General features: G+C 39.5%; 1 protein-coding gene across 1 annotated transcript; it reads left to right on the top strand.

Moving 5' to 3' along the window:
• The first annotated feature begins 22249 nt into the window (after positions 1-22249).
• On the top strand, positions 22250-23020 carry SF3B5 (splicing factor 3b subunit 5). Its single transcript, XM_014567517.2, has one exon. The coding sequence runs from the start codon at positions 22395-22397 to the stop codon at positions 22653-22655; it is 261 nt and encodes an 86-aa protein (XP_014423003.1). The 5' UTR covers positions 22250-22394; the 3' UTR covers positions 22656-23020.
• Positions 23021-25907: the final 2887 nt, after the last annotated feature.

Raw genomic sequence — 25907 nt, 5'->3', positions numbered from 1 at the left:
TGTGAAGTGGGAAATAATTCCCATGCTCCCCACCCCCATTTGTGTGCAAGACTTTGTTAGATGAGTTCCTCAGCTGTGCTCCTGGTTTCCAGTATGTTAGAGATTTTAGTAAAATACTCTTTTTGTTTTGCCTTATTTCCCCTAGTCTTCCCAGGTCTTCGACTTGGTCAGGCTCATCATGCCTGATTCATGTTCCAATGCTTCTTAGCTCCAAGACATAGAGGAAAGACTTCTGATGGGTCACCTCCCCAACTCCCACATGTTAAAACCAGTCAGAACATCACAGCCTAGCAGAGTGCTGACACATGAATGAAGAGCACTAAATATTTCCGAGGGAGTGAATGGATCACTGAACCTTAACAGTTATCACATCTTGAATCTTCTCCCACAATACTCTTCAGTCTACATGCAAACAGGATACTGGCAGGCTTAGTTAACCATTTTCCCCAGATATCCTGGCTTGTCCAAATTCCACACAGACTCAAGCTGCCTATCATTTAATTTCACTTTACTTCCCAGATAAATCTGTGAACTAAGTATTGATGTCCCTATTTTTGAGATAAAGGAAACTAATACACAGAAGATTCAGGCTCTGCCCCATCCAGACCACTTTTATCAGATCCTTGACTCCATTCCCCAGCTGCTCTAGGCGTTGGCTGCTCTCAACTTTTGAAGAAGCACTTTCTTCTCCAGGGAATTGCCCCAGATGAAATAGGAGCCACCTTGCCCTTGGTGCAGACCACAACCAGTGACTAACACTGGGAAACTAAATACTGAGCTCCTTGTCTCTTGATGAGACCAATTCCATGGTGCAATGAATACCCCAGAGCTCCCACAGAATCAGTGTCGTTGAGAAGCTCAGTGGTGGTTCTCCCCTGTAGGCCAGAGTTGATAAAAGATGCTGTTACAGAACTAGGATCCCTAATAGCTATGAGGATGATAGGATCCAAGAGAGCAGAATCTGTATGGCAGCACTTTACCACCAAAACCAACATAGGTGTAGTTCTTAATGGGCAGCAAGTTGGGAATGGAATGGATAGGGGGCTGATGCTCAGGGATCTAGGGAGATGTTTAATAGAACAAAGTATTCTAAGGAGTGAGATAGATGTGCATCCACCAAAGATGTTACTTAATATAGATACTCAAAAGAGATGAAGAGTAGGTAAGCAAAAGACTCTGATCAACTTACCTCAATGGAAAGTCATGACCCCTTGCTCATTTTTCAAACCTGAGCCAGTTTTCAAACTCACCACAGAACATCTCCATCAACTGAAAGAGAAGCTAGGTCCACATGAGGAAGGACCTTGAAACACCATGGCAAGTGCATACAGTACTTACTTCCCCAGTTCTTCTTAACATCATCTTTGGACCAAGGGACCCTCTTTGTAGCAAAGGAAGTGTAGCTTTGGGCATATGATTATGGATCATACACCAACCTGAAGGAGCAGTGCAGTAGCCTCTTGAGGGTCCAGCAAAGGCACCAGCTTGGAGATGATACCCTGCAGAGGATGGGGCACTATCCTTCAGAATGCAGAATATACACCTTAATCTGTCAGCCACTCAGTGGTGCTGTGTCCTTGGTAAGTAGAATACCTGGTTCTGAAAAGCAGCAAGTGAAATTTGGAATGGTCTCACCATCACTCCCAGTGACCCATTTGGGAGCAATTAAGCTTCTGATTCTCACAACTCCAGGCTCTGTGGATCTAAAGTTCCTGGTTCCTGGAGGGGTGATGCTTCCACCGAGCAACACAGTGAAAGACACATTAAACAGAAAGCTATGACTGCTTCAGTCACCTTGGACTTCTTGTGCCAGTAGACCAGCCGGCAAAGGAGGGGATCCTCACACTGTTAGGGTTAATTGACCCTGATCATCATAAGGAGCTAGTATGTCGGGCACTCGTGTCACCTGCTGGAATGTCCCTTGGTTTCCTTATACCCGGTTTTAACTGTAAATAGGCTAGGACAGCGACCACAATCCAGGAAATGCAGGATAACCACTCTGAGATGAGAGTCAGCATCCCGACTAGATGCTGGAGGGGAGTCTAGAATGTGTGGTGGAGCAGAGAGATGATAAATAGCAGGCTCAGCCTTGAGACCAACTGCCAGTGTGGGAAGCTATATTCTGCTCCAATGACCCCTCTCTTGTTAGTTTTCGCAGAAGTTGTGACCAACCAAAACCCTGGGGAGAAAGAAGTAGAGCTGAGTGGGTACAAGGAGTGGATGATAGCGAGCACTGTTTTACCCCCAGATATCCTTAATGGAGCCCGTGCACTAATCCCTCACCTGCTGTGAACTTTGACTGCTACAGACCCTCAGTGGTTGCCTTTTCTGGAGAATTGACCTTAGCCAAAGAGAAGTCCCCTTGCCTTAGAAGTATGCTCCTCTAGGGCAGATAGCCCATTCCAATAACTGACTGACATGGGGACACTAACTGTGGACCTTCCTTCCTCGAGGTGAGACACACCGTGTGGTACTGTGTGGTGCAGTGTGTGCTCCATCACTCCCTGCAGATGAGTTGGGCATATTCCTCCAGCCTAACCTGCCTCTTCTCCCCCTTCTCCTGGGACTACTCCTGCAACAAACCACTTGCCTAAAGATCCCCATCTCAGGCTCTGCTTCTAAGGGGACCTGACCTGAGAACTGCATATTTCCCAAGGTCAGAAAGCTATTAAGATTCAACACCCATTTATGATAAAAACTCTCGCCAAAGTGGGTATAGAGGGAACATATCTCAACATAATAAAAGCTATATATGACAAACCTACAGCCAGCATAGTACTCAACGGTGAAAAACTCAAAAGCTTCCCACTAAAATCTGGGACAAGACAAGGATGCCCACTATCACCACTCCTATTCAACATAGTCCTGGAAGTCCTAGCCACAGCAGTCAGGCAAGAGAAAAAAATAAAAGGGATCCAAATTGGAAAAGAAGAGGTAAAAGTGTCATTATATGCTGATGACATGTTACTATATATAGAAAACCCTAAAGGGTCCACACAAAAGCTACTAGAGCTGATTGAAGAATTCAGCAAGGTAGCAGGTTACAAAATTAACGTTCAAAAATCAGTTGCATTTCTTTACACTAACGATAAATCAACAGAAAAAGAAAGTAAAGAAACAATCCCCTTTAAAATAGCACCCAAAGTAATAAAATATCTGGGAATAAATCTAACCAAGGAGGTGAAAGAATTATACACAGAAAACTATAAACCATTGATGAAGGAAATTAAAGAAGACTTTAAAAAATGGAAAGATATTCCATGCTCTTGGATTGGAAGAATCAATATTGTTAAAATGGACACAATGCCCAAGGCAATCTACAGATTTAATGCAATCCCTATCCAATTACCCAGGACATATTTCACAGAACTAGAACAAATCATAATAAAATTTATATGGAACCATCAAAGACCTAGAATTGCCAAAGCATTACTGAAGAGAAAGAAAGAGGCTGGAGGAATAACTCTCCCAGACTTCAGACAATACTATAGAGCTACAGTCATCAAGACAGCATGGTATTGGTACAAAAACAGACATATAGACCAATGGAACAGAATAGAGAGCCCAGAAATGAACTCACAAACTTTTGGTCAATTCATCTTCGACAAAGGAGGCAAGAAAATACAATGGAATAAAGACAGTCTCTTCAGCAAATGGTGTTGGGAAAACTGGACAGCAGCATGTAAAACAATGAAGCTAGAACACTCCCTTACACCATATACAAAAATCAACTCAAAATGGATTAAAGACTTAAACATAAGACAAGATACAATAAACCTCCTAGAGGAAAACATAGGCAAAACATTATCTGACATACATTTCAAAAATTTTCTCCTAGAAGAAATAAAAGCAAGAATAAACAAATGGGACCTAATGAAACTTACAAGCTTCTGCACAGCAAAGGAAACCAGAAGTAAAACAAGAAGAAAACCTATGGAATGGGAGAAATTTTTTGCAAGTGAAACCGACAAAGGCTTGATCTCCAGAATATATAAGCAGCTCATACAACTCAATAAGAAAAAAATAAACAACCCAATCCAAAAATGGGCAGAAGACCTAAACAAGCAATTCTCCAAGGAAGACATACAAATGATCAAAAAGCACATGAAAAAATGCTCAATATCACTAATTATCAGAGAAATGCAAATCAAAACTACAATGAGGCTATCACCTCACACCAGTCAGAATGGCCGTCATTCAAAAATCCACAAATGACAAATGCTGGAGAGGCTGTGGAGAAAGGGGAACCCTCCTACACTGCTGGTGGGAATGCAGTTTGGTGAAGCCACTATGGAAAACAGTGTGGAGATTCCTCAAAAGACTAGGAATAGACTTACCATATGACCAGGAATCCCACTCCTGGGCTTGTATCCAGAAGGAAATCTACTTCAGGATGACACCTGCACCCCAATGTTCATAGCAGCACTATTTACAATAGCCAAAACATGGAAACAGCCTAAATGTCCATCAACAGGTGACTGGATAAAGAAGAAGTGGTATATTTATACAATGGAATACTACTCAGCCATAAAAACCGACAACATAATGCCATTTGCAGCAACATGGATGCTCCTGGAGAATGTCATTCTAAGTGAAGTAAGCCAGAAAGAGAAAGAAAAATACCATATGAGATCGCTTATATGTGGAATCTAAAAAACAAAAACAAAAACAAACAAGCAAAAACAAAGCGTAAATACAGGACAGAAATAGACTCACAGACAGAGAATACACACTTGTGGTTACCAGAGGGGTGGAGGGTGGGAAGGGATAGACTGGGATTTCAAAATTGTAGAATAGATAAACAAGATTACACTGTATAGCACAGGGAAATATACACAAAATGTTATGATAGCTCACAGAGAAAAAAATGTGACAATGAGTGTGTATATGTCCATGAATGACTGAAAAATTGTGCTGAACACTGGAATTTGACACAACATTGTAAAATGATTATAAATCAATAAAAAAATGTTAAAAAAAAAAAAAAGAAAGCTATTAAGTTCTACAGCTGCTGTTATTTTGGGGGCTGAGGGGAATCTACCTGCTTCCAAAGACCTTCCTCTTTCACTAAACCATCCTTGATCCCGGCAAGGACAAGATAATGCCCCAAAGAAGCTCTGATGTACTATCCACTATCCACCACCATTTGCTGACCCTCCATCACTGACTTAGTTTTTTTATTGAGCAGCAGCTCCAGAATGTTACACAGTATTAAAAGTGTTTAAGATATGGCTTCAACAGAGGCAACTACTTGAAATAACTTGTTTACAAAGATTGGATGAAGACTATGTATAAGTGCCAGAGAGATAATGGAAACAATGCACTCATTTGGCTGTCAATGCAATGTTATCATTCCTAGACCCATTGCAACAGTTTCAAATGTGCAGTTAGAACTGAGTTGTTCAGTATCTTAAGCCAGTCCATTCCTAAGATATGTCAAACCTCTTTCTTCATGCCACTTACCCGAGCTACCTTTTTTCTCTGCATATGATCTTGATTTTTAATAATAAAGGAAATAAAGTCTCTCATGTGTGAGTAAACTTCTTCAATTCCTCCTGTTCTGCCCTGTCAATAAAATTTCTGCATTCTTTCTCTAGTCTGTTTTGAAAAAGAAGCACCTCTTTCTCTCCTCAAATAACATCCCCATTTAGATTTTATGTGATCTTCAACTATTCCACCAAATTATTCTGCTCTCTTTTAACTTCAGCCTTTCCCCTTGACTTGTTCCCAGCTCTCAGTGTAAAGATGCTTCAGTCAATCCCAAGTGAAAAGTGAACTGACCATTCTACTAACAACGGACATTTGGGTTGTTTCCATTTGGGAATCTACTATGAATAATGCTGCTATGAACCTTCTTGTTTATATGTCGTTATATAACATGCACAGGATAATCTGTAAGGCAGTGGTTCTCAGCTTTAGTTTGCATCAGGATCATCAGGAGGGCTATTGAAGACAGATTTCTGGGCCCCTTATCCCAAGTTTCTGAGTCAGTACATTGGATATAGGGCCCAAGAATCTGCATTACTAACATGTTTCCAAGTGATGCTGCTGCTGCTGATCCAGGGGCCCTACTTTGTGATCCACTTCTCTATACTCAGGAGTAGAGCTGCTTGGACATGGGGTATGGATAGCTTCGAGTCAGATAATCCCAAACTGTTTTCCAAAGGGGCTGTACAATTTCTAGTACATTCCCACCAAAAATTAGAATTCCTCACCCATACGTGGTATTATAAAACTTCAAAAAGTTTGCTAATATGGTGGGCATATAGTGGCATCTCGTTCTAATTGATGCATCTCTGTTTACTGATGATGTTAAGAACACTTTTCAATGCTTACTAGCCATTTTGATTTCCTCTGTTGTGAATTGCATAATCAGGTCATTATTTTTCTACTGGATTTTCTGTCTTATTTTAAAAACAAATTTTAAAAGTTCTTTATGTACTTGAAAACAAATTTTTTGTTGTTGTTATTGGTTGGTTACATAGGCTGCAAACATCTTTTCCCAGTCTGTGGACTGTATTTTTATGTTTAATGGTGTTTTTTGATCAGCAGAAGTGCTTTCTCTCAATGGAATTAAATATATTAATCTCTGCTTTTTTTTTTTTAGTGTGTGATTGCTAAGTTTAATTCAACCCAATTCTGCTCTGTGAAAATAACAAAATATTCTCTGTCAAAATTATATTGTGATGTTAGCACAGATTTGATGTTTTGTTTTTGATAAAACTCTGGAAAAAACTTGGCACCAAATGCACTTTTGAAAAGTTTTAATAAGGCTTAATAGAGACTAATAGTTTCTAAATGCAGTTTAGAAGTTGAGAAAAGAATGCTAAGAATTTCTGGATCTTCCAAATACAGGAAGTCTCCAATGCATAGAACATTTTCCAAATACAAATGACCATCCCCATGAAGCTCACATGTATAGAAACTTCTCTTCTGCTTCTCTCAGTGACCAGACAACCCAGGCACTATAAACCCATGCTTACATTCTCATGGTGGGAAAGAAAGGGGGGAAAGTTGGGGGGAAAGTAAGAGAGAGAGTTCCATCACTGCTCCCCAGAGGCTCTTGTTATAGTTTATGTTTTCTTCATTCTCCAAGGTCTCTATTCATCTCTGATTTCCCTCATCTCCACCCCAGAAATTCCTGCCAGTGACTAGAACTAGAGAGGTTTTCCTCTCATTTAGCTGACAGCAGGGAGTTGTGGGAGGAGGGTGGACCACAAGGGCCAGCACTACAATGTCAGGTTTCTTCTTGGCAATCCAACTTGGAATTCACAAATCATTTTCTTCTGTATTAAAACCAAAAACAAAACCATAGATATAAACGGTAGCTCATTGCTACAACTAGAACATTTCACTGTATGTTAAACAAGTTAGTATGTTTGGGCTTAAAAAGCTAACCACCATTTATGACATTTTTTAATGGGGGAGGAAAATGCTCTGAATGCCAAACAACTTTCTTATAACAACTTTGGACCGCAGAACATTTAAAGAATGGAAACAGGAAGTACTTGATAGAGTCACATGGAATTCATGTTTCTTGGCTCCAAAGTCAGCAGGGCAATTGAAAGAGGGAAAACTGTGTTTGGTGAACAAAGCCACATGCAGATCTTCTCACTGTGCCAAGTATAAGAAGTGGAGCTTGGCAGGTAAATGGGTGTATGAATAAACACAGTTATTGCTTTTCTAAATTTTAATAATGATGAAGATATTTCTAGCACTTGGCATTAGCTTTGTAGGCACTCATACCAACAGCTCCACCACTCAAACACTCTCCTCTGTTAACAGTCAGTCCAGCAGGAGTGAAGTATGGGGACTGAAACTAGCCTTCTGGGCACTGACTGGGAGAGACTTTTCACCTGACAGATTGAAGCAACATGACTCTTGCCAATCCATTATCTCTGGGCAAATATCATGGAATTGACCAGTTGAAACTTTATTGCCAAACTACTTAATCTCCTGACCTAAGTAAGGTCTCCAAGTCTCTTCTGGAAATTGTTTGCAAATATGATCTGGAGGTTCTGCAAAGCTTTAAAATGCAGTGGCCTGAACAAATTTTCTTCCTCCTTGGTACACCTGAACAACTGACATTTTTTCAGGAATGGTATCAGAAACAGACCAGACTCAGTAGTCATTTATGTGAAGCAAGTCTTTTAAAATAGCTTTGTAGATATTATTAAAGAATTCAAATCTCAGAGCCCAAGGTTCTCAATCATGTCTTCTTCCCACCAGGAATAAAGTAAGACACATGAAGGATTTCAATAACACCATTACCTGACTATATCTGAATAGATTAAAAGTCTTGCAGAAGTCAGTGTGGCTCAGAGAGAGAGAGGAAGTAATCTAACTTGTGAAGGGAACTGTCCACATCATTGGTAAATAATGAAAGCCAAGACTTAAGGCTCGTCAGAAAACAGAAGGAATTTGCAAGCAAAACCTCCTGTAAAGATACCAAAACCAGTCCCTTGTGAATAAAAGGCAGGGAATCCCTCTGTAAGATCTAGCCAAGGTTTTCCATGGCAGAAATGGGGAACCTCAGAGGATCAGGTACAAAGTCCTTCCGTAAAGCAACAAGACCGAGAGCAACTTTTTGGTTTTTGTCAACAAAAATCAAGGAAAAGCAATCAAAATATAAAAAAGATACATTGGGGTTTAGCAGCAGTAGTCTCAGGAATGGAAACAGAATCCCTGAAGGATAAATGGCACTCGAATCTAAAGAAGGTACCAGAGATGCCCGACAACCCTTAGTGCCTCCCTTGTCTGTCCCACAGCAATGGACAGGTTGTTTTCGGTTTTCTTTCGATGGCTTTAAACTCTGCTACCATTTCAGCTGGCAGATGGCTCATGCAACAAGGACGCGCAAGATTCCCACCTCATCAAGTCTCACTGCGGCCTTGCACCCTACACCCCCACCCCCACCCCGGCCCCATGCCCATCTTACAGTTCCCCGATCGGGAATTACAAATGAGCATACACTAGGGAGTCACACAGCACAGTCTGAAAGGCGAGGCGCTCAGTGCAGGTCTCGGGATGGCAGTGGAACCTCTGTGCAGCCGGCTTCATGTACACAACCCCCCTCCCCACCCCACTCCTTTGGGCTAAAAGACACGTTAATAAATTTGAGAGACCCTGTTTCTCAAACTTCTTGTTTGACTACAGGGAAGCAAGTAGCTTCTCTTAGTAGAAGGAGTGGCTGGATTTGCCTCCCTGCAGGGTGGGGTCTTTGTTGTGAAGGTCCTGGCTGTGAGTCTTGGGTGTGGGCCAGGCTCCTTGACCTGGTCACCTCCCTCCAGCCACTTTTCTGGTTCAGCTCTTCTCTGGCAGAGATGCTCCTTGCAGCTTAAGGTCTGATGTTGGGTCTTTTTCATATAAGAAAACATGACCCTTGGGTTGTTTGAGTGTGCCAGGGTGAATGGCAGTGACTGGGACCCAAAAATGTCGCTGGTCTCCTAACCAGGTGGATTCAGATGCCATCCATTCGTCAGAGATACCACTTCCTCTCCCCAAGGGAGGTTGTCCTTTTATGTGTGTTCTGAGGTTCTTCAGCTGGTCCAGAAATTTTAGATGCCATCCTGTTGGGCCTCTGGGAGAAAATGGCCTCTCCTGGACTTATAAAGGGACAGCTCTCTCCTCCTCCCAGAGGCCCCATGACCTGGAGCTGGCCAGCCACCGTCTCAGGCCCTTGAACATGTTGCTTCCTGCTCTAAGCCTCCCATGGCCCTTCTGATATTTACTTTAGGGTTAGTGTATTTTGTGTCTCATTTAAGAAACCCTTCTCTTCCAAAAGGTCAAGAAAATATCCTCCTATATTAATCACTGGGTAACTTTATAAATCGTCTCATATTAGATTTCATAGTCCACCTGGGGTTGACTTTAGTGTATAGTGCGAATTAGGAGTCCAGTTTCATTTTTTTTCCCGTATGGTACACAACTGTCCAAGCTCCACTTACTGGAAAGATTGTCTTTTCTCTCACTTCCCTGCAGTATACTTCTGTCATTTATCAAATATCCTTTTGTGTAGGGGCCATTTTGGATTTTTTGCTACTAGATTATAGAAATATTACTTTTTTATATTGATTTTGTATCCAGCAACCTCCCTTAAATATTTCAAAATTGCATTAATGGGTTTAAAATGTTAAAATTACTTTTAAACATTTCAGATGCCTGACCAAACACGCATATACGTTTTTTGGAAGAAAAACCTTCCAAAGCATTTCAAAGGCTTTTATAAATCTAAATTTAACTTATAAATTTGATAAATCCATTTCTGTTAAATATTAGAATACTACTTACAATTTTGTTCATATTCTTACTTCTTTTATTTTGAAATTGTAAGTCAATTATGCATTTTAAATAAATAGAATCATATTTATCTATCAGTCTAAAATGCCAAAGTCTTTTCAGTTGGAGAAACTTTATATAACATACATGAAAGTATTAATACTAATGGTGTGATTTAATTTATCATCTTTGGATTTTATTATGAATCCTCCTCTGGTTAAAAAGTCATTCACTACTAACATTACAGCAGCTTTAACACTGAAGGTGATCAGAGAGGTTCCATTTCAGGAGAACTGAGCTTACCACCAAGAGCAAGTCATTGTTACTAAGTACACAATTTATGAACAGAAGGTTACTTACCAGCAAGAAACTTGAGAGTGGGAAGAGGACCTAGGGGAAGTTCAGGTTCATGGTAACCTTTTCTGAACTACATACAGGTGGACACCTGAGTCCCCCAAATCATCTCTAAGATATGAGTGGCCTCCGGGCCCAAATCGTTCAAGTGGAATTTCTCAGCCTGCCTCTTCAAGTTTGTGAAGTAAATACCCCACCAACAGCCATTCTTTCTGCAGTCCGCAGGCCCAGGGGTGTGCACACCAGCAGCAAGGGCAGCCTTTGGGAAGACAGACGGGAAAGAAGCCTGCACAAGCACTGTGGTTCTTGGAATTTGTCTTTCAGAGCTTGGTTTGTGTGTGTCTGAGGCAGGGGTTCAGGGAGTATCAGCACGGGTGGGTATGTCCTCTCGACCCAGGGACTTTGCAGCTCGTGCAGCCAGCGGGGAGCCACAGCAGGACCCCCTAAAGCGAGAGGGGCCCAGCGCAAGGCCCACTTTTGTCTTGATCAAGAGGCAGAACCATTCTAAAACTTGGACAAAACTTCAGGTGCTTTTCTGACTTTTTAAAGTAAGCTATAAAACCAAGTAAAATATTATCCTAGCAAATCGAGGCACACGAAAGTAACGCCGAGAGGCTACAGCCACAGCATTTTGCTGTGTTGCGGGCCCCGTAGATGAGACTGTGACTGGAAAGGCGTTTACATTTCTGTAGAACAAATCAGTTCCTCCAACAACTAACACAGTTAACTCACTAAAACTTACAATTAGAGCAGTCCTCAGTCACTGTAATGCTAGAATTCCTTTATAAGACAGACCTAGAGGCAGATACTTACTTGGAAGTGGGGAGACTTGAAACTGCATTTGCAGGGTGGTTTACATAAGCTGAAGAAAATGTGAAAAGAACAGGTGGTTGGAAAAGGTACCAGGATGCTTTGTCATGACTGTGTGTGCCAATCTGTTCCATCCCCCAAATTCCTTTTTGGCCTTGAGCTACCATAAATAAATTAACAGCTTTAAAAATATTAGGCTTGCTTCTGGGTCATTTTCTTTTTGGACCACTGTACACAGCCTATTAACACAGGTCCTTTGAGAAATGCAAAGTTAGGAAACACTCATAGGTGACATACGTAGGAGATATAATACAAATGAATAAAATCACAAAAATACATATGCAGATTTTAAAATGTGGTTCTGTTTCATGAAAGTAAGTGCAACTTGTGAAAAGTGGAAGAAACCATACTTTGTTAGGGATATCATCATTTCTCTTCCACACACATACGTGCTCTAAAAATTCAGGATGAAGTAACGTCCCTGTGTTGATTTCAAACTGCCAGGCATTAAACCTTCACTAGGAACCAGGTAAATCGTACACTTGCTCAAAGTCAAATCAGAAGAAAGGTATAAACTCAGCTCCTTTCCTCTAGGTTTGCTTGTGACTTTCACTCTAGGTAGGCCATAGTGAATCACATGTTTAATTGGACACCTGAAATGTTTCATAGAAGATCAGTCCCATGGATTTTACTTCTTTTTCTCTTTTTCTTTTTTTAAAATTTTATCTTTTATTGAAGTGTAGATGATTTATAATAATAGTTTCAGGTGTACAGCTAAGCAATTCAGTTATACCTATGCAGACATATATATATACACATACATTTTCATATTCTTTTCCATTATAGCTTATTACAAGAAATTGAATACAGTTCTCTGTACTATGCAGTAGGTCCTTGTTGCTTATCTATTTTATATATAGTTAATCTCAAACTCCCAGTTTATCCCTCCTCCACTTTCCCCTGTGGTAACCGTAAGTTTGTTTTCTATGTCAGTGAGTCTATTTCTGGTTTGTAAATAAAATTTGTATCTTTTTTTAGATTCCACATATAAATGGTATCATATGATATTTGTCTTTCTCCAACTGACTTATTTCACTTAGTATAATAGTCTCTAGGTCCATCCATGTTGTTGCAAATGGCATTATCTTATTTTTTACAGCTAAATAGTATTCCATTGTATACATATACCACATCTTCTTTATCCAGTCATCTGTGGATGGACATTTGCATTGTTTCCATGTCTTAGCTATTGTAAATAGTGCTGCTGTGAGCATTGGGGTACATGTATCTTTTCAAGTTATATTTTCCTCTGGGTACATGCCCAAGAGTGGGATTGCTGGATCATACGGTAAGTCTATTTTTAGTTTTTTAAAGAATCTCCATACTGCTTTCCATAGTGGCTGCACCAAATTACATTCTCACCAACAGTGTAGGAGGGCTCCCTTTTCTTCATACCCTCTGCAGTATTTATTATGTGTAGACATTTTGATGATGGCTATTCTGACCAGTGTGAGATGATACATCATTGTACTTTTGATTTGCAATTCTCTAATAATTAGCAATGTTGAGCATCTTTTCTTGTACCTGTTGGCCATCTGGATGTCGTCTTTGGAGAAATGTCTTTTCAGCTCTTCTGCCCATTTTTTGATTGGGTTGTTTGTTTTTTTTGAAATTGAGTTGTATGAGCTGTTTGTACATTTTGGATATTAGTCCCTTGTTGGTCATATCATTTGCAAATATTTTCTCCCATTCTGTAGGTTATCTTTTTGTTTTGTTTATGGTTTCCTTTGCTGTGCAAAAGCTTGTAAGTTTAATTAGGTCCCATTTGTTTATTTTTGCTCTTATTTCTATTACTCAAGGAGATGGATTCAAAAAAATATTGCTGCAATTTATGGCAAAGAGTGTTCTGCCTATGTTTTCCTATAGGACTTTTATTGTAGCCTGTCTCACATTTAGGTCTTTAATCCATTTTAAGTTTATTTTTGTATATGGTGGTAGAGAATGTTCTATTTGTTAATGGTTTTGCACTTTTTTTGTGTGTAAACTGAAGAATAGTCAGTTTACAATGTTGTGTCAATTTCTGGTGTACAGCATAATATTTCAATCATATGTATACAACATATATTCCTTTCCCTAGTCTTTTTTCATTATAGGTTACTGTAAGATATTGAATATAGTTCCCTGTGCTATACAGTATACACTTGTTGTTTATCTATTTTATATGTAGTAGTTAGTATCTGCAAATCTCGAATTCCCAATTTATCTCTTCCCACCTCCTTTCCCTCCTGGTAACTATAAGTTTGTTTTCTAAGTCTGTGAGTCTGTTTCTGTTTCTTAAGTAAGTTCATTTGTGTGTTTTTTTTTTAGATTCTACGTATAGGTGATATTTCCTAGTGCTATGGTCTGAAAAAATGCTTGATATGACTCCAATTTCCTTAAATTTTCCGAGGTTTCTTTGTGGCCAGCATGTGATCTATCCTAGAGAATGTTTCATGTGCACTTGGGAAGAATGTGTATTCTGCTGCTTTCAGATGGAATGCTATAAATGTCAATTAAGTCCATCTGGTCTAATGTTTTGTTTAAGGCCAATGTTTCTATATTGATTTTCCTGCCTGGGTAACCTGTCCATTGATGTAAGTGGGGTGTTAAGGTCCCCACTTTTATTGCTACTGTCGATTTCTCCTTTAATGTCTGTTAACAGTTGCCTTATATATTGAGGTGCCCCTATGTTGGGTGCATATACACTTACAATTGTTGTATCTTCTTCTTGGATTGATCCTTTAATAAGCATGTAGTGCCTTTCTTTGTCTCTTGTAACAGTCTTTATTTTAAAGTCTATTTTGTCTGAAATAAATATTTCTACTCCAGCTTTCTTTTGGTTTCCATTTGCATGGAATAAATTTTTCCATCCCCTTACTTTCAGCCTGTATATCTCTCTAGCTCTGAAGTGGGTCTTTTGTAGACAGCAGATACATGGATCTTGTTTTTGTATCCATTCAGCCAGTCTGTGTCTTTTGGTTGGAGCATTTAATCCACTTATATTTAAAGTAATCATCAATACATATGTTCTTATTGCCATTTTGTTAATTGTTTTGGATTTGTTTTTGTAGATCTTTTTCCCCTTTCCTCTTTTGTTCTTTTGTCTTGTGATTTGATGACTATCTTTAGCATTATGTTTGGATTTCTCTTTCTTTTTTGTGTGTGTATCTATTATAGATTTTTGGTTTGCAGTTACCATGAGGTTTTGGTATAGAAGTCTACATAGGGGTATACATGATTGTTTTAAGTTGCTGATCTCTTAATTTCAAATGCATTTTAGGTACCTGGCATTTGTACTCTCCTCCCCTTATGATTACTGATTTTGATATCATAACTTACATCTAATTGTTGTGTGTATCCTTTAACTTCTTATTGTGGATCAGATGACTTTACTACTTTGGTTTTTTAACTTCACTATTAGTTTGTGTGTTGATGATTTCCTACCTTTATTGTATGTTTGCCTTTACTGATGAGCTTTTCCATTTTGTAATTTTCTTGTTTCTAGTGGTGGCCTTTTCCTTTCTGCCTAGAGAAGTTTCTTTAGCATTTGTTGTAAGGCTGGTTTGGTGGTGCTGAATTCTTTTATCTTCAGCTTATCTGTAAAGCTTTTGATTTCTCCATCAAATCTGAATGAGAGCCTTGCTGGCTAGAATATTCTTGGTTCTAGGTTTTTCCCTTTCATCACTTTAAATATATCATGCCACTCCCTCTTGCCTGAAGAGTTTTGGCTGAAAAAATCAACTGATAATCTTATGGTAGTTCCTTTGTATGTTACTCTTTGCTTTGTTCTTGTTGCTTTTAATATTTTCTCCTTATCTTTAATTTTTGTCAGTTTGTTTACTGTGTGCCTCTTTGGGTTAATCCTATATGGGACTCTCTGCACTTCCTGGACTTGGTTGGCTATTTCTTTCCCAAGTTAGGTCAGTTTTCAGTTATTATCTGTTCAAATATTTTCTCAGGTCCTTTCTTTTTTTCAGACCACTATAATGCAAATATTAGTGCACTTCATGTTGTGCCAGAGATCTCAAACTATTCTCATTTCTTTTCATTCTTTTTTCTGTTCTGCCGTAGTGATTTCCACTACCCTGCCTTCTAGCACACTGATCGGCTCTTCTGCCTCATTTAGTCTACTCTTGGTTTCTTCTCGTGTATAATTCATTTCAGTAATTGTGTTCTTCATTTCTGTTTGGTTGTTCTTTATGTTTTCTAACTCCTTGCTGAAAACTTCTAACTTCCCACTCTGTGCATCCATTCTCCTCCTGAGGTCTCTAATCATCTTCACAATCATTACTCTGAACACTTTCTCAGGTAGACTGCCTATCTCCTCGTCACTTAGTTCTTCTTGTGGGATTTTATCCTGTTCCTTTGCCTAGAACATATTTCTCTCCTATCTCATTTTGTCCGAATTTTTATCTGTATTTTTATGTATGTGATAGTTATGTTTCTCGACATTGGAGAAATGGTCCTCTGTAAGTGATGTCCCATGCATCCCAGCAGTGGCCTCCTCTTTCATCCCCCAAAGGCCGGGATCCAACTAGGCTCAGGGTAGAGTATGGCCTGTGTTTGTGTACTCATTCCACAGGCTGTAAGTATGTTGTTTTCTTGCTTCTGGTGTCTTCTCCTGGTAGGTGAAGCTGGACTTGTGCAGGTTTCTGGCGGGAAGGGCCAGTGCCTGCCCTCTGGTGGATGGAGCTGGGTCTTGGCCCTCCGGTGGGTGGGGTTTTGTCTAGAGGCTTATCTAAAGGTGGCTGTGGGGTCAGGAAGTCCTTAAGCAGCCGTTCTGCTGGTGGGTGGGGCTGTGTTCCATCCCAGTTAGTTATTTGGCCTGAGGGTTCCCAGCACTTAAGCCTATAGGCTGTTGGGTGGGGCCAGGTCTTGGTTCTAATGACCCAAGTAAGATGTCAGTCTCCAGAAAAGTTTACACAGCTGAATACTCCCCAAGCATCTGCCACCATCCCGTGGGTAAGCCATACCCCCACCTCCCCAGGAGACCTTCCAAGACTAGCAGGCAGGTCTGGCCCAGGTTCCCAGGAAATCGCTACTTCTGCCCTTGGTCCCAGTGCATGTGAGATTCTGTGTGTGCTCTTTAAGAGTAAAGTCTCTCCTTCCCCCAGTTCTCTGCAGCTCCTGCAATTAAGCCCTCTGCTGGCCTTCAAACCAAACGCTCTAAGGGCTGCTCCTCCTGGTGCCAGACCCCTAGGCTGGAGAGTCTGATGTGGGTTCAGAACTCTCACTCCTGTGGGAGAATCTCTGTAATGTAATTCTTCCCCAGCTGGTTGGTCGCCCACCTGTGGGGTACAGGACCTGATTATATTGCAAGCACACCCCTCCTACTGTCCCACTGTGGTTCCCTTTTTATGTCTCCGGTTGAAGATGATCTTATTTGGTAGGTTCCAGTCTTTTTTTATCAATGATTTTTCAGCAGTCAGTTGTAGTTTTGTCATGCTCCTGAGAGGAGGCAAGCCTGTGTCTATATTACTCTGCCATCTTCACCAGAACTCTCCAGGAAAGTGTTTTTCTGCTTGCAAAGCCCACCCTGTGGTTCTGCACCACTTTGGGCACTGTCTGCTTCCCCATTTGATCTCAGAGCACAACTTCTGAGTCTGCACCAACTACTTCACTTCTTGTTCCTAGAGCCCATATTCCAATTTGTGATTATTGATGTTCAAGGACCTCAGCTGAACTGAAGCTGCTATGAAAAACTATTCCTTGCAATCCTTTTAGATAACTGACTGAAGCAACTCTAAAACAGTTAAAATTTAGTATATTCGTAATTTTGTAAAGCCTTGTCATGGGTCTTTTTCTCTGACATGAACACCGTAGAAAAACGCTGTCCTTCCCAAATCCACATCTCTTAGGCTTAAAGTAAGCGATGGTCATGACTTTGAAGTGACTAGTCCTAGCTCCTGGAGGATGCCTAGTCTCCATGCCTAATCCAGTGTGAGAACAATATTCTAATTCAACAAGTATTTGTTGAGTGTCAACAGTGGGTAAATTACTATGCTAGTATAGTGGAGAAAAAGTTGCATATTTCAAAAGAACTTATATTCAAATGAGATTTGCCACATGTACCCAATTGGCAGCAAAGTTTATGTAGTTATTCCTTTATTGTTGGCATCAAAATTATTTCCAATCTTTTGTTATCACTTACAATGTTGTCATAAACACTCATTCATTCATTTACTCAATAAATATTGATTTAGTACCTATGATATGTCAATCATTAATCTTACTGCTGAAGATTTCATACTACTGCAACAAATGGAACATGTAAATAATGCTTTAAAGTTCCTTTGTGAAATTTCTATGAGAAATTTTTCTTCAAAAATTGTACCAGCTTGTGTTTGAATGTTATCACTAAACAGAGAGAGACCAGCCTATAAAATCTCAAACAAGGAGTTTTTGAATGTGCGCCCATGGTAGTCATATCTGCCCCAGGAGAAAGTACAAAAAAGGTACAGAAAATTTTATCCTTTTGAAGTCTATGCCCAATTAGAGTCAAAGCCTCCAAAAATTGAGAGTTCTAGATCTGCTCAGATATATGAGACCCATGGTAGCTGGGAAAAGAAAAGCCAATGCTAAAGACATTTTTAACCACAGCTGAATAAGACCATGTCTAGCAAATTTCTCTTTAAAAATTCCCTAAATTCCATATCACCACTAAATCCAACCAAACATAAAACCCTAAAGTAAAATTTGTATGATCATAAGGAAAAGATTGCTTGCTTTTCTCCTAAATTATCAAAATCTTAGTTGACTTTGAAAATATAGCAAACCAAAGTTTTGTCTTCGGCATTTCATCTACAAGGTACTTTTCCTGCTTATCATGGTTGAGACACTCAAGGTGCTTAATTATACAATGGTCTCAGCCACTGATCTGCTGGTTGACCTTAAATACTGTTTTGGCGACCCCTAGTGTGAAACATGATATCAACACCTGTACATATAGAGAATCCTTTTAATATTTTAAAACTTGCTTACAGACAAAAGGGTATCTAAAATAATTTTTCACCAGAAGAAATGTGATTTTAATTTGAATTTGAACTTCGTATTTTTCTGCAATAGTAATAAAATTTAAATATAATTTCTGGATACACAAGACATTTGACAATCAAAAAAAGGGTGATTATTTAGAATATAATACATCTATACAGTGGAATATTATGCAGCTGTAAAACAAGACCAAAAATACCAAAAAGAATGAGAAAGCTTTTTATGTACTCATATGAGATGATCTACATGATATGTCAAAGAAAATAAAACAAAAGACAAACCAAGAATCAAAGTAGAGAACTATGATGAGCATTTTGCTACCATCTAAATTTTTAAAGGGGTAAAATATCATATATATCTGTTACTTACTTAAATATGCATATCATATATATTTGTATTATCATTTTTAAAAATCTCTGGAAGGATAAACAAGCTACACATAGCAATGGTTATTTATTGAGGATGCAGGTGGGAAATGGGCAGATGTTGGGAAGTGCATTCCTTTGAATACTTTTTTGGTTTTAAACGATGCCTTTGCCTTCACCATTCAAAATATTAAATGGAATTTTAAAAAATTTAAAGCCAGTAGCACAAGACCAGAGAGATGAAAAGAGAAAATGTTGCCTCGCATTTCCAGATTTAAAAAAAAGATTAGACAAAATATAAGAATTTCTATCTAAAAACACACATTTTTTTCTTTTCCTTATATATTTTTGTTCTATATCCTTTCCAGTGGAATCGTGTCTTGCTTATTTTCCTTTCTAAAATGTCAAATTGAAAGAAGGCATTTGATAGTTACATAGAAGCAACCTAACAGGCAGAATTGACTTGAGGTAATATCTTGGGACAGGAAATAATAACAGCTCTCCTAGTGTGTCTTGCCAACAAGGCCTTTGGTTCCAGATCAAAAGTCTTTATTAGCAATACGTGTAAGAAAATGGGACATTCTTTACCAGGTCACAATTCAAGACTCATAAAGAACATCTTTAAATATATATATAAGATAACCAGGAATAAGTCTAACAGAATATGTGAAAAATCCATATAGAGAAAATCATACAAGTTTTATTTAAAGTAAAAAAAAGTAGACAAATAAGTAGAAATGTTTACTATTTGCATAAATGCGAAAACTTAATATAGTTAAGATGACAATTCTCCTCAAATAAATGTATAAATTCAGTGTAACTACAGTTAAAACTGAAGCAGGGTTTTTTGCATTATTTGTAAGTTGATCTTGTAAATGGGAAGTTGTTTTTTTTTTTTTTTTTTTGGTGACTCTGAGGGTCATTTAGGGGAATGTACAAAATACTATTCAGAGATTTAGACTTTAAAAGTTAATCTTCAATTTATTAAAGTTATAAATTGAAAACTGCCTTTTTCTTAAGCTTTTAAGTTCAGCAAAAAATTCTAAACTATTTATTGGTCTAGCCAATTTTCACAATCACTTCTAAGAGGATTTTGGATAAAATTTAGTTTCACTCTAAATTTTTACTGTTAAACATTTTATACCATAGCTTCTAATGTAATACTTAAATTTTCCTTGTAAGTATTGCAATTGTTTGACCTGACAAATAAAATCTTTTCATATACGTAAATTAGTTTCACAAATCTAATTACATTTATAAATATGTTTTAAAAAACCCAAGTTCTCATATGTTCCACATCACTATATAAAACAGTGATGAATTGTGCCCTCCTCCTCAAATTCAAACAGTAAAGTCCTAACCCCCAATAACTCAGAATGACTGCATTTGGAGATAGGGCCTTAATGTGAAGCAAGATCATGTGGGTGGAGTCTAATTCAATATGACTTGTGTCTTTCTAAGAAGAGATTAGGACACAGACATACAAAGAGGAAAAACCCAGTGAAGACACAGAAGACTGCCTTCTGCAAGCCAAGGACAGAGTCCTCAGAATGAAATCAACCCTGTCAACAGCTTGATCTTGGACTTCTAGCCTCCAGAACTATGAGGAAATACATTTCTATTGTTTAAGCCACCCAGTTTGTGGTACTTTATTTCAGAAACCATAGCAAACTAATACACCTTAATACAGCTCTTAATGAATACATGTAAATGTATTTTCAATCTAACTCTAAAAGCCTTTGAATTTGAAGTTTTTCTCTCATATCCTTAGGATCTTTTTTTTTAGGATCATTCTTAATGATACGGAAATAATATTAATTTTCATAGCTTTATTTGACTACTCAATCACAATTTCCATGAGGATTTTACTGACAATTCTAAATTAATGTGGAAGAGCAAAGGATCAAGAAAAGTTAAGACATTCATGAAAGATGGAAATTGTACAGGCTTTCACCCTGTCAGATATCAAGACTTATTAGAAAGGTACAATAATTAAAATCTTGTGTTATTGGTATGAGTATAGACAGAGACTAATAGAACAGAATGCCCACAAGCAGACCTATGCATATATAACAGAAGCATTAAAGAAGAGTAGGTATGTGTACATACACAACAGTGAAATAGTACTGCAGTCAATCTAATTAACCATCTCCTTGCATAGCTACCTGTGTGTGTGTGTGTGTGTGTGTGCGCGCGCAGAGAGCACCTGAAATATACTTTCTTAAGGAAATTTCCAGTATTCAGTACAACATCAACTACAGTCATCATGCTATACATTAGATCTCTAGATTTACTGATCTTACATAACTGCAACTTTGTACCAGAATTAAAGTATTTTAAGTTATCTTTTTCCCAGTAAAGAGTTGTTTCTATTTGGCTGTCCTGCAGTTGTTCATTCATTCATCAAACGTTTTTTGAGAATACAATCTCTGCCAGGCTATGGGGATATCATAAAAGCATACAAGACATCATCAACAAAAAAAAGTAAATTTTTCTCAAGTAGTTTGTATTCGTGTCAGGAAGTTCTTAAACCAAAAACTGGATACAAAACGTTAAAGACGAAGAGATGTACAGAATGAAAACAGGAAGAATTTACATCTGTCTGAAGTAGTTAAAGTCAATTTCAGGGAGATACTTTCCTGTCGACTTAAAAGGGAGAAGTGTTTGCCAGAAGAACAAAAGCATTCCAACAGTGGGAACAGCTCGTACAGAGAACTGGAGAGGCGAGCAGCACGGAACGTTGAGAAGTACAGGCCAAGAGTGTGTAGGGTGGGGTGAGAAGTTGAAGGGAGGATGTCAACATTACAAGCTCAAGAGGAAGGAGGGGCTTGCTGTGGGTGCCGAACGTATCGGAACTGGTGCTGTACTTTGGTCACCAGGCAGGAAACGGCGGCTCTGCAACCGCTGAAATAACTTTCCACACAACTTGTAAGAGACATGTTTGGGACCAGAACTCGAGACTCCTGACTTCAAGGTGAACCACCCCTGGTTGTGAAGGGGCTACTCTGCCACGTTAGCTCCGAAAGCAGAATTATATCAAGAGTTCATTTTCCGAGTAGCTTATTCCCTGTCCTACTTGAGTTTCCCATTTCCTCTCAGCCCCAAAATGCCCGAGGATGTTTCCTGCCTCCCAGAAACCACCCTTCACTAAGCAGCCGCGTAAACTAGCCGCAAGGCTCCCAAGAAGCCTGCGCGCACAAACCCTCGGAGACCACAAGTCCCAGCATGCAAAGCTCCTGTTAGAAGAGGGCCACTGAGTGGACCAGCATGCAACGCTCTGCGAAGGGGGCGGGGCTCTCTTGAGGAGCGGCCCACTGGTAGCGTCCCCTAGGCAACTCCAATTCCGTGACAGAATACACTTCCGCTTCCGCCTCTGAGCCCTGGAACCGCGAGTTCGCGCGGCTTCGTCGCGGTGACGCCATTGGCCTGCGACTGCGCGGGTCCCGAGTTTCCGCCGGCTGGCCCCACTTCGGTGTGAGTCTCGAGAGCTGCCCGTTGTCGCTGCTCCTTGTCGTCTGCGCCCTCTCACCTGGGAGCAAAGGGGAAAGCGGCGAGATGACAGACCGCTACACCATCCACAGTCAGCTAGAGCATCTGCAGTCCAAGTACATCGGCACGGGCCACGCCGACACCACCAAGTGGGAGTGGCTGGTGAACCAGCATCGCGACTCCTACTGCTCCTACATGGGCCACTTCGACCTGCTCAACTACTTCGCCATTGCCGAGAATGAGAGCAAAGCGCGAGTCCGCTTCAACTTGATGGAGAAGATGCTGCAGCCTTGCGGCCCGCCAGCGGACAAGCCAGAGGAGAACTGAGACCCCGCCGTGTCACCGCTGTGTGGGAGCATTTCTACCTGCGTTCCACCGGTTTGCCGTCATTCCCGCGTGTTCCTGCCCCAAGTGGACCGGCTCTCCGTGACTTCTGCTTCTCATGTTTTCCTTGTACAGAGGTGCTTACCGGGGCTTCCCGCCTGACCTGCCTTCCTGTGGACCTTGTTTTCTGTGAAACAGCGTTGGGAGACCGTCACGACCCCTGAGAACTGTGACCGGACCATGGAGAGATCCTAAGGCCGGCAAACGTTAGAGGAGATGGAACTGTAGTGAGACGGATGTAGAGGCTCCATTTTGGCTAGTTGGTTGTCGTTGTTGCTTTTTCCATAAAGTTTAGAAATGTTTCAGTGTTTTGGTGTGGTCTGCTTGTGTTCTAGTGGAGGGGTCCGGGAAAGGCTCTGGGACTTTGGTTTCCGGGGAGACGGGGCTGAGGTGGGAGAATAAAGAAAGGGAGGGTTAGGGAAGGGTTGGGCCGTAGCACAGGGCTAAAGTTCATTGCCAGACCCTTAAATGCGACCTGCACAACGTTTATAATATTACCCAATTCCGACTTCTCGGAAGAGCTTTTTTCAGGCCCATAACGCTTTCGATGTTGAGGTTTGTGATAATTTTATCCCTTCTTTTTCTCCCATTCAAAAAAAAAAATCTTTGCTGACATTGCCCTCTCCTTTCTCTGTAAATTGCATCCTCTTTTTCTTTTGGGACTTTGTGGACATATCTTGAGAATTGACAATTTGTCAAAAGAGTTCTTTCATTCATTCAACATTCAACAAATATTTGTTGAGCTCTGTGTAGCAGGGATTTCTCCCTGTTTCTCTCTTATGTTACACTGGTTCTGTGGGTAGGAGGCAAACTTAGATATAAATAAGCAAATGTTTGAAGGTGCTGTGGAGAATGGGAGTAGCAGTCGAGCTGCAGTTTTAAATAAGATGCTCATGTTAAGACTATTGAGAAGGTGACATTTGATCAGAGACTTTAAGGAAGTGAGGGAAATAGCCATGCAGAAAACTCGGAAAGTTACTTTCCAAGCAGAAGGAACTGCCAGTGCAGCGTTCCTAATGCAGGGATTGTGTCTGGCTTACTGGAAGAACAGCAAAAAACAAGTATGGCTGAAGGGAGTGAGCCAGGGGAAGAGTAGAGGGATAGGTTATGGAGGGGAAACAGAAAAGAGTAGAGCCTGATAGGCCAATGTAAGGACTTGTCGCTTTTACCCTGAGGAGATGGAGATCCATTGGAAGATTACTAAGTGATATGATCTGACATATTTTAGATCAGTGGGTCTCAAACATTTTGGCCTTGGAACACCATTACATCCTTAAAAATTCTTGAATTCTCACAGAGCTTTTGTTTTTGAGGGTTATTAAAATAACAGTAATGAAACTATTACATTGTTAACAAAAGCATTTTTTATGAAAAATGTTTTCCAAAACAACAATTTTGCAGATGTCTTCAATGTCTGGCTTAATATAAGACAGCTGGATTCTTTTACCTGCTTCTGCACTCAGGCTATTGAGATGTAAAGTTTTGGTTGAATTATGAAAAACCCCACTTCACAAAAACATATAGTAACGGAGAAGTATTTTAATAGCCTTTTCAAATAATTGTGGATATTCTTTGATACTTTAGCAAAACCCAACATGTGGTAATTTCTTAAAAGGTAGTTACAACATGGAATCTGGTCAATGAACTTTTCACTCTCTATTACATTAAAATTCATTCATCTCTCTTGAACTTTGAATGGATCTTTTACCCACACATGATTTTGTAACATCTTGCACTGGTCATTTGGAAAGTATTGGCTCACTGAGTTATACAGTCCATCTGTGTTGACACATTTCTTTGTACGTATCAAAATATGTACTTTCTACATATTATTAGTATCATTGCTGATTTCATCAGGAAATCTTACAGTATTAGATAGCTGAAAAACTGATGGCGTAAATTTTCCACAATTTTAAGTTTTTTCTTGATAGCTTAAATTTGGTCACTGGTAGCAAATACTGGCTGTTGTTTTCCTTGAAGTGATGGGCCCATGTGGTTCATTTTCAAGAAAATATCTGTCAAATACCCAATTCTGAATAACTGTAGTTTGTTGATCTTTCAACTAAAAATGGTGTTCCTTGAGAAAAAAGCAAGTTCACTTTGCAACTCAAATAATAAGTGCTTTTTCTTGAGAAAACCATTGTACTTTAGTGGCAGCAGAAATGCTTTATGCATTATACCAATTTTGTCATGTGAAATATTTAAAAAGATATGTCCTCATGGGCTAAGATTTAAAAAATTAGTTCTTTTTATTGCTTCATCAAGGACAGCCTTCAGTGAAACTGAATTGATTTTTTTTTGGTTTTGTTTGTTTTTATTGAGTATATGTCAGTGCGGAACACAATGACTGCTAGTAGCTTGGGGCCACCATCTTGATTAATGCTTGGTGCTAGTTGTTTTACTCGCTATTGTTTTTGTACCATCTGTACAAATGTTAACACGGTGAAAATGGCAAATAAAATCTTAGTATTATTATGAAGATAGTGTTGACATCACAGATTCTCGGAAATTCCTTTTCCACCATATTCACTTCAAAAAAAATGGACAGACTGACAGATTAAACGATAGTTATTTAGACTTGAGTATTTGGCAGAAATTCTCAAAAAATGAATGAGATGGGCCATGACTTTAAAGGAAAACAACTGAACTGCTGTTTCAGAGGATCTCTTCAGTTGCTGTATTGAGACCAGACATAGATAATGTAACAGAATAGATTGTAATTGTCAGTAACGAAATACAAGTATTTAGAGACAGTCAACCTGTAAATCCCCACCCTTACAAAAGTGGCATGAGAGTGAGCCCATGTCTCCCTAATTAGAGTCTGAAGCAGTAGAACAAGAGAGAGACAGCGTGCAGTGGAAGTAGAGAGGAAGGGACTAGATAAGTGGTACGGGGTAGCTTATATAAAGAATCAAATGAGAAGTGTGGACGATAGGAACCACAGGAACTTCTGAAGGAAGTCTGTAACTTAAAGGCCTCCATGAACTGATCTGGATTTATATTAGGGTTCATGAGGACAAGGATTTTGGTCTGTGTAATTACCTGAAATATCTCAAGTGTCTAGAGTGGTGCCCAGCACGTCCCAAGTATTCAATAAATGTTGAGTGTTGAGTATGGAAAGATAGGACTTAATCCAGATAATATACTAATTCATGTTTTAGGTAGTCTTCAACTTCACCAGAATAGGTCATACCA

The sequence above is a fragment of the Camelus ferus genome, chromosome 8, assembly GCF_009834535.1.
Source record: "Camelus ferus isolate YT-003-E chromosome 8, BCGSAC_Cfer_1.0, whole genome shotgun sequence".
Taxonomy (NCBI): Eukaryota; Metazoa; Chordata; class Mammalia; order Artiodactyla; family Camelidae; genus Camelus; species Camelus ferus.
Note: the sequence above shows the minus strand (reverse complement) of the source record. Positions and strands in the feature narration are given on the sequence as shown.

What these genes read in the sequence shown, in the direction of transcription:
- SF3B5 (XM_014567517.2), top strand. Translation starts at nt 22,395, where the DNA reads ATGACAGACCGCTACACCATCCACAGTCAGCTAGAGCATCTGCAGTCC.